At 39.7% G+C, this 12,500-nt stretch overlaps 1 protein-coding gene across 1 annotated transcript in view; it reads left to right on the forward strand.

The window, feature by feature from the left end:
* Window positions 1-12,344, forward strand: part of LOC119581199 — a 51,728-nt gene extending 39,384 nt beyond the window's left edge. The window contains 10 exon segments of the mRNA XM_037929595.1: window positions 2,036-2,144; window positions 5,316-5,358; window positions 5,361-5,393; window positions 5,396-5,463; window positions 6,096-6,201; window positions 6,655-6,815; window positions 7,221-7,298; window positions 7,801-7,876; window positions 8,359-8,424; window positions 11,243-12,344. Coding sequence (XP_037785523.1) covers window positions 2,036-2,144; window positions 5,316-5,358; window positions 5,361-5,393; window positions 5,396-5,463; window positions 6,096-6,201; window positions 6,655-6,815; window positions 7,221-7,298; window positions 7,801-7,876; window positions 8,359-8,424; window positions 11,243-11,259 — 757 coding nt within the window. The 3' untranslated portion in view covers window positions 11,260-12,344.
* The last annotated feature ends 156 nt before the right edge of the window (window positions 12,345-12,500 follow it).

Genomic DNA, 12,500 nt, shown 5'->3' on the forward strand with positions numbered 1-12,500 from the left:
TTTCTCTCTTCTCTCTCTCTCCCCCTTCCTCTCCTCTCCTTTTCTCTCTTCTCCCCTCGCTTTCTTTCTCTTGTGTCGCTCTCTCTCTTTCTCTTTCCTTCGTTCGCCCTCTCTCTCTCTCTCTCGAATCTTTATTCAACACTCCCTCCCTTCCTCCCTCCTCCCCCCTCCCTCCCTCCCTCCCCTCCTCCTCCCTCCCTCCCTTTCCTCCCTCCCTCCCTCCCTTTCTTCCTCCCTTCCTCCCTCTCCCTCCCTCCCTCCCACCCTCCCTCTCCCTCTCCCATCCTCTCGCCTCCACACTCAAATCTCTCCCTTTTGTCCATCGAAATTAGCAATTTTACCCACAAAAGGTTCTTAAAGTGTCTGGGAAATTCGTTGTGCGAATCGTAGAAGCCAACCGACGGTACAGAAGCTGAGTGTCGTGGTGTGTGTAGTGTCCCGTGGCGTCCCGTGGCGTCCCGTGGCGTACCGTGGCGTACCGCGCCCGCCAGGGAACAATGGCAGCGGTACAGTAACCCTGAATATCCGGACGGGTACCTGTCGGGTCGTGGCCGTCTTTGCCGGACGCTCCTCCTCCTCCCCCTCCTCCTGCCTGCCCCCATCCCCTGTCTCACCCCCCCCCCCCAGCTTCCTATTTACACCTTCTACCTACTCATCCTCCTGCCTATACTTCTCCCCTTCCCCCTCCCCCCTCCCTGTCTATCGCCCTCCCCTTCCTCCCTTCTCCCAACCTCTCCATCGCCCTTCCCTTCCCCCCTCCCCCGTTCCTCTCCATCCTCCCTTCCTCCTCCTCTCCTCCTCCTCCTCTCCTCCTCCTCTCCTTTCCCCCTCTCCTTCCTCCCCTCTCCTCCCCACCCTCCTCCTCCCCCCCCTCCTCCACCCTCCATTCCCTCCTCCTCCTCCCCTCCTCCCCCCCTCCTCCACCTCTCCACTCCTCCTCCCCTCCTCCACCTCCCATCCTCCTTTCCCCCTCCTCCTCCCTCTCCTTTTCTTCTTCACACCTCGCCTCTTCTCTCATCACGTGGATCTGAAGAGGGGGGGTGATGGGGGGGGGCGAAGATGGAAAACATTTTTTTTTCTTCCTTTTCATTTTCTTCTACTTTTTTCTATTATTTTTTTCCTTCTCTGTGATCATTCTCATCATTATCATTATTATTATAGTCCTTATCATTACCATTTTCATTATATTCATTATCATCACTATTATTATTACCTTTGTTATTATATTCACCATCATCATTAATCCTTCTTAAGATTATTTTTGATGCTAAAATTATAACATATATTGTGATTGCTATTAATTGTTGTTATTATTATTGCGGCATTTATTGATTTTGCAATCATCATCGTGTTTTTTACCGATATATCAAAAGTCCAGGAAGTACTTTGCAAACCATTAATTCTCTACTGATATTTATATAAAAAAAAGTCTTGTCCGATGTATAAGCAACATAATTAGCTCCAGGTATTTCTACATTCATTAAAAAAAATTCAACTCGTAAAGCAGCTTTAACATATAATCTAACACATTTTCAACACATTTTCTAGCCCATGCGACTGATACGTCGTCACAATCTAAGACTTTTTTTTAAACATTTTCAACCCCACTTTTGACGGTTGTTAACCGCATATTGACGACTATAAACCCCCATTTAACGACTAGATATCCCATTTGACGACTTTAAACCCCCTTTGGTTACTATAAATCCTTTTTTGGACGGCGTGTAACCCCTTTTGACGACTATAAACCTCTTTTGGTGACGATAAACCCCCTTTGAAGAATCGTGACCATTTTTGACGGCTCCGAACCCCTTTTTGACGATTCCTTTTTGCTATAAAACCCCTTTTGACAGTTATAAACCCCCTTTGACCAATATAAACCCCTTTTTGACGATGATAAACCCCTTTTTGACGATGATAAACCCCTTTTTGACGATTATAAACCCCTTTCTGACCACAATAAACCCCTTTTGGACGACCCTAAACCCCTGTTTGAACAGTTCCTGACCCGTCTCTCCCTCACCTCCTCCCGCAGGATGTGGTGGACCATCACGGGGAACTTCGGCAACATCCTGCCCATCGACTGGAGCAAGACCTACACGCGGCAGCAGTACCTTCCCGTGCTCAATCTCAACGAGGCTAAGGTAAGGATTTTCGGTCTGTAGTTGTTTGTTTATTTATTTATTTGTTTATTTGTTATTGTTATTAGTTTTTGTGTGTGTGTTTGTGTGTGTGTTTTTTTTTGTGTGTGTGAGTGTGTGTTTGTGTGTGTGTGTGTGTGTGGTGTTTGTGTGTGTGTGTGTGTGTGTGTGTGTGTGTGTGTGTGTGTGTGTGTGTGTGTGTGTGTGTGTGTGTTTGTGTGTGTGTGTGTGTGTGTGTGTGTGTGTGTGTGTGTGTGTGTGTGTGTTGTGTGTTGTGTTGTGTGTGTGTGTGTGTTTGTGTGTGTGTGTGTGTTTTTTTGTTGTTTGTGGTGTTTTTTTTTTTTGTTTTTTTTTTTAGGTTTTGTTTTTTTATTTTTGTTTGTGGAATGTTTTGTAAGCTGTTTTGTGGTTGTTGTGTGTTTATATTTTTGAGTAATTATAAGGTTTCAGTTTAGAGAGATGGAGGGAGGGAGGGAGAGAAGGAGAGAAGGATAAGGAAGAGAGAGGGAGAGAAGGAGAGGAGGAGAGAGGGAGAGAAGGAGAGAAGGAGAGAGGGGCAGAAGGAGAGAAGGAGAGAAGGGGAGGAAGAAGAGGAGGAGAGAGGGAGAGTAGGAGAAAGGGAGAGAGGGAGAGTAGGAGAGGGAAAGAGAAAGAAGGAGAGAGAGAAAGAGAGAGAGAGAGAGAAAGAGAAAGAGAAAGAGAAAGAGAGAGAGAGAGAGATGGAAAGAGAGAAAGAGAAGAAGGTAAAAAGGCAAAAACAAAAGAGAATGAGAGAGATGAGAGAGGACCCCCTCCGTTGGCATTCTCGGCTTGCAAGAGGGTGTCCGCGGGTTGCAATGCAGTACGTTGCATTTGCCGGCCATATTGATCACGCAACCACGGGTGCCTTTGCTGCTGCATAGGCGCCCGCGGGACGGAGCCGGCGGAGGGAATGCGGGTTTGGAGGAGAATGGAGGTGAAAAAAAGGTGTTTTAGGGGAAAAAAAAGTTGTAAGTTGCAGGTTTTAGGGGGGGGTGGAGTTGTAAGTTGTTGTTTTAGGGGAAAAAAGTTGTAAGTTGCAGGTTTTAGGGGGGGGAAGTTGTAAGTTGTTGTTTTAGGGGAAAATAGTTGTAAGTTGTTTTAGGGGGAAAAAGTTGCAAGTTGTTTTAGGGGGAAAAAGTTGTAAGTTGTTTTAGGGAAAAAAGTTGTAAGTTGTTTTAGGGGAAAATAGTTGTTAAGTTGTTTTAGGGGGAAAAAGTTGTAAGTTGTTTTAGGGGGAAAAAGTTGTAAGTTGTTTTAGGGAAAAAAGTTGCAAGTTGTTTTAGGGGGAAAAAGTTGTAAGTTGTTTTAGGGGGAAAAAGTTGCAAGTTGTTTTAGGGGGAAAAAGTTGTAAGTTGTTTTAGGGAAAAAAGTTGCAAGTTGTTTTAGGGGGAAAAAGTTGCAAGTTGTTTTAGGGAAAAAAGTTGCAAGTTGTTTTAGGGGGAAAAAGTTGCAAGTTGTTTTAGGGAAAAAAGTTGTAAGTTGTTTTAGGGGAAAATAGTTGTTAAGTTGTTTTAGGGGGTAAAAGTTGTAAGTTGTTTTAGGGGAAAATAGTTGTTAAGTTGTTTTAGGGGGAAAAAGTTGTAAGTTGTTTTAGGGGGAAAAAGTTGCAAGTTGTTTTAGGGGAAAAATGTTGTAAGTTGTTGTTTTAGGGAAAGTTGTTAAATAAATTTGAGGTTTTGTTAATGGAGAGTTGTGAAAGAAGTTGCAGGTTGTTAAGTAATTTTTGAGGTTTTGTAAGCTGTTATTTTGGGGAAAGTTGTTGAATAATTTTGAGGTAAAGAAGAGCTTCGTTGTTATCTTGCAAAAGAGATTTGTTAAATGATTTTGAGTTTTTGAAGGAAATTATTTCCTTTCGTTCTCTTTCTCGTTTTTTTCTTTCTTTCTTTCTTTTTTGTTATCATTGTTTTCCTGTTTTATTGATGCCGTAGAGAGATTAGCGCAATCAGCTTATATATATATATATATATATATATATATATATATATATATATATATATATATATATATATATGTATGTATGTATATATTCTGGGTTCATTAGTGTTGTTTTTTGTCGCCATTACATTAAAAAAAATGTAATGATCTTTTTTTACGGTTGTGTTGCTAAGGGACCGGTTTTCTAGGTTCTTGATAGCTAGGGTAGATGTCCAGGTGTTTAGGTAGATTAAGAGTAGATATTTAGGGAATGAGTAGACGTTTGGGGTAGATTTAAACCTTTTTTTTTTTTTTTTTTTGGGGGGGGGGTTTTTTTTTTGCTTTTATTGTAGGTGAGGGAAAGTTGAGAGTAGATTTGTTATTGAAGTTACTGTGGGGAAAAAAGTTGAAAATTGCATAATATGTGGATGTCTGTTTTTAATTCCCTAAAACTTGGATTCCTTGGTCGTTAAATATATCATGGTATAATTTATAATTAAATGTATTATAATTTTGTTTTTTGTCTTTCTCCGTCTGTCATTAGATATTAGGTTATTTTAAAAACCAGGGCCGCATTTAGTCATTTCAGGTCCCTGTGTGAGACTAGGCTCCCCCCCCCCTGCTGATAGCCCTGAATTTACATTATCTTAGTTTTTTTCCTTTCGTTTCTCCTCCTTCTTCCTCCTCTTCGTCCCTTTCTGTGAATTTCCGATTTCCGAACATTCTCCTCTTTCTCCTCCTCCAACAAATCCCCAACTCTCTCCCTCACACTACATTCTTTCCCCAAACGCCCTTATCTGAGTGATTTCTCCCTCCATTCCCCCCACCCTTGTCCTTCCCCAAACTGTTTGACTTCCCCCAATTCCCCCACGCACACTTCTTCTCCCTCCCCACACTCCCCCTCCCCCTCCCTCCCCACACCCACCTTCCCTTCCTCCCCACACTCCCCTCCCCGTCCCTCCCCTCCCTCCCCACATCCACCTTCCCCCTCCCTTCCCTCCCTCCCTCCCCCTCCCTCCCCACACTCACCCTCCCTCCCTCCCTTCCCTCCCTCCCCCACTCCCCCCTCCCCACACTCACCCCCTCCCTTCCCTCCCCGCCCCACACTCACCCCCTCCCTCCCCTCCCCCTCCCCCCACAATCCCCACACTCACCCCCTCCCTCCCCTCGCCACACTCCCCCTCCCCCTCGCTCCCCACACTCACCCCCCTCCCTCCCCAGAGTCCGGGCGCGACCGAGGGGGCGGCCAGCCCCGAGGACGACGACGCCGAGGAGGAGGAGGAGGTGCGCAGGACCTCGACCTCCACCACCTCATCCTCAAGGCCTCAGCGCCGAGCCGGTCAAGAGCGCCGAGGAAGTCATCAGAGAAATCGATGACATCATGCAGGTAAGGGGCAAAGGGGTGGAGGGGGGAGGGAGAAAGGGGGGGAGGGGGATATGAAAGAAGGGGTGAGGGGAAGGGTGGGGGTAGGGGTGAAGAGGGGTGGAGGGGGGAGGGAGAAAGGGGGGGGGGATAGGAAAGAAGGGGGTGGGGGAAGGGAGAAAGGGGTGAGGGAAGGGAGGGGAGAGGGGAGGGGGGATTGGGGAGAGGGGAGAGGGGATAGGAGAGAAGGGGAGGAGTGGAGGGGGAGGTGAAGGAATAGGGTGGGTGTGGAAGGGATGAGGGTGAGAGGGTGAGAGGATGGGTAGGGGGTGGGTGGGGAGGGCAAGAGGGCACGAGGGCGGGTTAGGGCAAGAGGGCAGGGACAGGGTATGAATCAGTAAATCAGTGAGTGTCAACCAGAAGCTTCTCCTGATTAAGAATATTGAATCTTGGCTCTGATTTGTGTTTATAACGCCCACGCCCCTGTACAAGCATAACACCTACTAATACTGTGGGTACATGTTAGCTGCACAATTGGGCTCAATGAACAGCTCCTCCCAACACTAATGTTCAAGCTCGAACAGGTATAATCAAACCAAAAATATCCATTTTAACTCCATTATTCCATTTATTTATTTTATTTTTTTATTTTTCAGGAGGGCAGTTCCTCCGAGGACGAGGGTGTGGAGGAAAGCACTTCGTCAGGAGAGAATTCTCAGGATTCCTCGGTCAGGCCTCTCCCTCCCCCCCTCTATGCAGACAGTAAGTCCTACAGTACAGTTCTACAGATATTTTATATATTTGTTTATTTATTTTACTTTATTTTTTGATTCCCCGGTGCATGTTCATGCTTTGTGCTTTACAGTATGGTGTTGACAGGGATTGCAAGGAGGGTGTTGATCATGACAGTGGGTCCTGTGTACTCTGCACATAATGCACACATAGTTTCTTTGGTGTACCTTGATTGATATTTTATAGGTATACCAGGAGTGATTACTGTCGTTGTTGCTGTTGGTGTTATTGTTATTATTGTTATTATTTTTTATGATTATTATTATTATTATTTCCAATGTTGTTAGCATTATCATTCCCATTACCTTTTCCTTTTTCTTTTATTTATTCTTTTCATTGTTTTATCATCATCTTTTATATTCTGCACACCACAGTGATGACTAAACCACTCTTTCTCCAACCAACCACAACCAACAACCAAAGAACTGAAGAGCATGAGCGTGGCCGAGCTCAATGAGTCGGTGATGGAGCTGGAATTGGTAATCCGGGAATATTCCGAGACCCTAATCAGCCAACTGGCTCTGCGGGACGAGCTGGAATATGAAAAGGAACTCAAGAACTCCTTCATCTCGCTTCTTCTTCAGGTAGGTCTTCTGTAGGGTTGAGGGGGTTGGGGGAAGGTGTGGGTGTGGGTGTGGGTGGGCATAAATAGGTATGACTGATTATTGTAAGTGTGTGGAGTGTGTGTGAAAGTATATTTGGGAATAGATGTTAAAATTATGATGTAGGTGTAAATGATATCCAATTAAGATTTTATACTTATAGAATAGATTTTTTAAAAAGTACAAGTAAAAAAAGAAAAAGAAAAAAAAAAGAGTTAGTTTTTACCCTAAGAATATAACAAAAATCTCAAAATAGTCATTAACTACAGTACCACGAACATCAACCAAGTAAAAGCACTACGTTAAAAAAAAAAGACTTTAGAAATTTTCTCACATTAAATAACCTTCCAGGTATTAATAACGTTCTCCCCCCCCCCCCCCCCACAGGTGCAGAACAAGAGACGGAACTTCAACGTCGAGAAGAAGAAACAGAAGAAGGTTGGACCAAATGGCACTGATCCTAAGGTGGACTTGATTTTGCTGTGACCATTGCTTTTTATTCTTCTGTTTTTTTCTAATCGTTCTTTTTTAAACTATTCAGTTCCTTCATTTTGTTCATGAACGCCTTTGTTCAATTTTGATGATTTCACGCCTAAAATGCTTCTTTTTTCCCCCCAACACTCCCCCCACCCCCATTTATCGATGTGTTTTTGGCATGCATGAAAATGAATCCTTTTCCTTCCTATCCACTCACACCTCCCATTCACCTCTGTCGTAGAATTTAAGAAATAACTTAAATAAATAAAGTTGGGGTGGGGGGGGAGTGTTGGGCAATCAGGCACTCAAGCAAAGTTGTTATAAGTCAACAGAAGTCATTCCCAACATGGTCAAAGTGGAATTAAACCAAATTAACCAAGTTATACTGTTTATACATCCATCAATCTGTCTCTACATCTTACCTGTATCTATATCTATATATATATGTGTGGTGCCCTTAACCCTACACGCGTATGCATGTTCTCCGCAGTATCTGACGACAGTGATCCCTTACGATGTCGGTCACGGGCCCCCAGAAAACCAGACACTCCAGATCCTTATTAAAAGTAAGTACAAATAGATGCAAAAATCTAAGATGTCTAAGGCGTTTTTTTTTTTAAGTCCTAAGTTGTTTTTTTATTATGTTATATGTTGTTTATTTGTAGGTGACGTAAAATGCTTCGAGATTTAGAGATCCTTTATTTTTATACTTTTTATATGTTCAAATCATCTCTCACTCTATTGGTAATATGTAAGACCATTTTTCTCATTTCTCACTCTATCTTCATGACGTTAGGCCTTTTTCTTGCGCCTCTCTCTCTACTTGTATGTTAAACTTTTTTTTTTTTTTTCTTCTTTCATTAGGTCGTCTTTTTATCTCTCATTTTTTAGCTGCAATCGTTAATACATTAAATGAAGAATTTTTCATCTCTAGTTATTTTCTTTTTGCTTCTCTTTAATACATGAGACTTTTTCCTCTTCTCTCTAATACATGAGACATTTTCCTCTTCTCTCATTATATTTATTTGTTTTCTTTTATCCCCACTAGTTTTGATGGCTATTAATGAGGACAGCCCGACTGTTCCCACATTACTCACTGACTACATCCTGAAAGGTAAGTGTCATTCGCAATGTTGAAACTCTCCTCTTTTTTATATACATATTTTTTTAGTACCTGATGACTCTCCTTAATTCATGTGAAATTCAGAAGAAAGGCAAAAAAAAAAAAAAAAAAAATTATACATGAAGTGCTACTTATTGTGTCACCTTGCCAGTGGAGAAGAAAAAAAAAAAAAAAAAGCACACACACAAAAAAAGAATTGAAAAGATACAGAGAATAGTAATAGAAATCAGACATTGATTACGCATTTATGTAATCACACGTGTATATTTCCCCTCCCCCGACCCCTCGTGTAGAGGAAAGTTAAAGGTAAAATCTCATCTTTGTTCATGTGTGGTGGCCCAGGAATTAAGTTAACCCGAATTTTGTGATCTGTACGAGACTTTTCGGTTTTGTGAGGAAAGCCATATTTAATTTTGTTCTCGTGACATTGATATTATATATGGCTTTCCTCCTTTGGTTGCTATTGATTATTTTCTTAATGGTTGCTTTTAAGTATCCAGTACACGACACAGTGATATTTTCGTTTTAACTCGTTCACTGGAAAGACAGTATAATCATATCGGAAAAAGTGGATATAATTTTCCTTTTATAAACGTTTATCATGCTGAATATAAAATAATGTTTTGCTTTATTTTTTTTCGGTAAAATTGGTGCATTAAAAAACAGTTTGTACGTTTATTTTATGTTACATATGGGAGTGCTTGTGAGTACATGAACGTGCTTAAATAGATGAGTGAGGTTGAGTATTTTAAAAAGTTTTAGTCAATATAGACAAATTCGACTGAAAATAGAGCACAGTATTTTCTCTCATAGTTTTACTGTGAATGACAGCTTAAAAAAAGTATCTTTATTAACCAAAAGTAATATATATGCACCTTTTTCCTATATGATATATTGCTGGAAAGCTTATACACTGTCAGTTACATAAAACATCATAAGATGAAACTTTGACATTTTAAGAAAATATAAATAGATGAAATCCACTTTAACCACATAAGATAATGATACACTAATTCAGATGCATTCTCGGCAAATTAAATACATTGTCACACATTAACAGGTCAGGAAAAAAAATCATGATAAATCACAATAGAGAGAGAAAAAAAGAAAATCATGAAATATTGGGTAAATTTCTTTTCAGGCCACCTCGTACACTGGCTTCATATAATAATTTCTACTTCCCCATACCAGCTGTTTAAGGATAGTGATCAAAATATAGAATGGCTGTCAATTCATGTTTTTTTGACTAGTAACAACGTACTATAGAGTCCTTTTTTTTTTGTTTTTTTTTTTTCGATTTTTGAAAAAGTTGGAGAGATCTCTCCCTCCCCCCCAACATTATATTTTGACTTTTTGAATATATATATATATTTTTTTACATTGATTCTGGCAAGTGGTTGTAAAGTTGAATATTGGATCACAGTTTATATATGTACATTTAAAGTAATTTATTGTTATTATTACTGTCATTACATCAGATATGTTGCCAGCTTTTACTTCCCTTTGTGGTGAATGTAACCTTAGAAACCATCCATTGTAAAAATTGTACAGAAAAAAAAAATTGTGCCAAAAACTAATTGGTACGGAGGAAATTTGGCAATGATAACACACATAGAGTAGAGCTTCATACCCCATAAACTTTATATATTATAAAAACAAGAAAAACATACAGAGGAAATATTAATTTTGGGTCTTTTTTTTTTCTCTTTCTCTCTTTGAAAAAAAAAGAAAAAAGAAAAAAAGAAAAAAGAAATCAAACAAGCTTACACGTTCACCCCCCACGAGAGACCAAGTAATATTTCCTTTCGATATTTTCCGTATTGCAGTATAGCCTCCTTTAAAATGACCCCCACTCCCCTTTTTTGAAAGTAAAAGTCATTTTCTTTCTTAAGTTAAGGAATGATAAAAATACAGCATTTGACTAGATATAACCTAAATGCTCAGTAGATTCTTTCTTTATTTTTATATATATATATTTTTTTTCTTTAATGCCATAGCCTGTCTGATAATTTGATCCCTACCCATGTCATATGTGCTCTTGGTCCCTGTTCTCTGCTTCCCTATTGCACATTGTTCTTGTGGTGTTCATCATGTTATGTTCTGTATCAACACCCTTCCTCTGAGAGAGATTATTTCTGCGTATTAAAAAAATAATGATTAAAAAAAATCCTGCTCTACTCACATTTTGAAACATATTTTTCTTCCTTTCTTTCCATTTTTATTGAAATTTACTTTTGATTAGGTAAAATTTTGGCAGAAGAAATATGTACGTGCATACTTGTTCCATTGATGATATTAGTCATGATATTCTGATATTTTTTTCTTCTTTTCCTCTTCTTCTCTCTCTCTCTTTCTTTCTGGCTGTCTGTACTTTGCAAAATGTGTGTTTATTCCAGTACAGTGCTTTTAGCCAAGACTTTTTTCCTACAGAAGCAGGTCTGATATTTCTTATATTGCTTAACTTTTTGCACAAAATCAGAATAGTACATAAGTATGTAATGAGTTATTTCGTGTCATGGAAGATTGTGTTGCATTTCATTCCTCTACAGTAACATTCATAAAGTGTATCAGCTTTTATTTAGGCAAAAAGGATGTAATTTTTACAAACACTTTAGAGTACTGTAAATGAAAATACCTTTCCCACTGTCTACTATAGATAAAATCTTTCAGAAATTCATGCCTTTATACATGATTTTCATAAATTAACTTCAATCATTGAACAAATTATTTTCTCTGTGAGCTAAGAGTGCAAAATCATTTGTCTATTTTCATCCGAGGCTTTCCATATCTGACATTCCTTTCTTTTCAGTGTTGTGTCCATCGTGAGCTTCTGCCGTAACACGTACAGCCATGCCAACCAATAAGTAAATCTGGCGGCTGCGGAGACCAAACACAACCTTACAAAAAGTGGCTGGAGCCGAGACATTCCGCACACACACTGATGTATAGAGTTACCCGTCTGCCTGAGTTGACTGTACATACACTGCATGTCATTTATCATTTTAAGGTGACACAGAAATGAGTTTTCTCTATTGATTATAAAGGACCGTATTATCAGAATTATCAAAACAAAATTGGGGAAGAGAAAAAGTACTCTGACATTTATAAATTGCATTAATTCACCCAACTAAATAGACGATATAGGTATTCCTATAGGAGCTAGTCAACTGTGCCAATGGCCAACGCATGACAGTCAAGAAATATTAAGCTGAAAATGTATGTTTTTAAACCAAGGATGCATTTTACTAACACACTTTATATGGTTAATGTAAAAGAGGAAAATTTTGAGGAATGATAAAACCAGGAAATGACTGAACTAGTCAGTTACTTAGGCATGTTATCAGAAAGATATGTATGTATATATTAACATTATTTGGGAGTTTTTATTTCTACAAACACATTCACGTTAAATATTGTCATGAAGTCAGATGTGTAAAGATACCCTCCAAGCCACATTTTATGCAATTTGGGAAGTAAGAACTGCCGGCAAAGGAATCAAGCAAGGTGTGTAAATGGTTTGTTTTGTGTATATTCAAAATGTTCTTTTATTTCTCCCTTTTTTTGTGCATGAGGAAAAAAAAATGCTGTACTTGAAAATTGCAAAAATCTGACATTTTACACAAGTACTCAAGTTGTCACAAAATACCCTCCAGAAGTCTTAGTCTTCTTAAAAAAAAGAGTTTTAATACTGAAGATTTGCCATGCTTAAGGTAATAAAAGATCTGCTGATGGTTGTATTATGCTATTTCCAGAAGCCCAAGTGCAATTGCTGTATTAAGTACTGTATGTGTGTGTGTGTGTGGCTTGAAGTAGACTTAAGTTGATAAACAGGCAGACTGAAAACTTTAGTTGTCTCATCACAAAAAAAAAAGAATAGAAGATACTTTGCAGGAATGAATGCAATACAAGATCAATAGGTCACAAAATAAATCTCAGAAGACCATTTAAAGTTTTCATCTGCCATTTACCACGAGCAGACGAGCAGCTTGTGTCGTTCTCTGTTGTATTCCAAAATTTACAAATAGTTCTTGCAAACCAGTTCATATCATATATGTTTTATCATTCGA

This window comes from Penaeus monodon, chromosome 14 (genome assembly GCF_015228065.2).
Source record: "Penaeus monodon isolate SGIC_2016 chromosome 14, NSTDA_Pmon_1, whole genome shotgun sequence".
NCBI lineage: Eukaryota > Metazoa > Arthropoda > Malacostraca > Decapoda > Penaeidae > Penaeus > Penaeus monodon.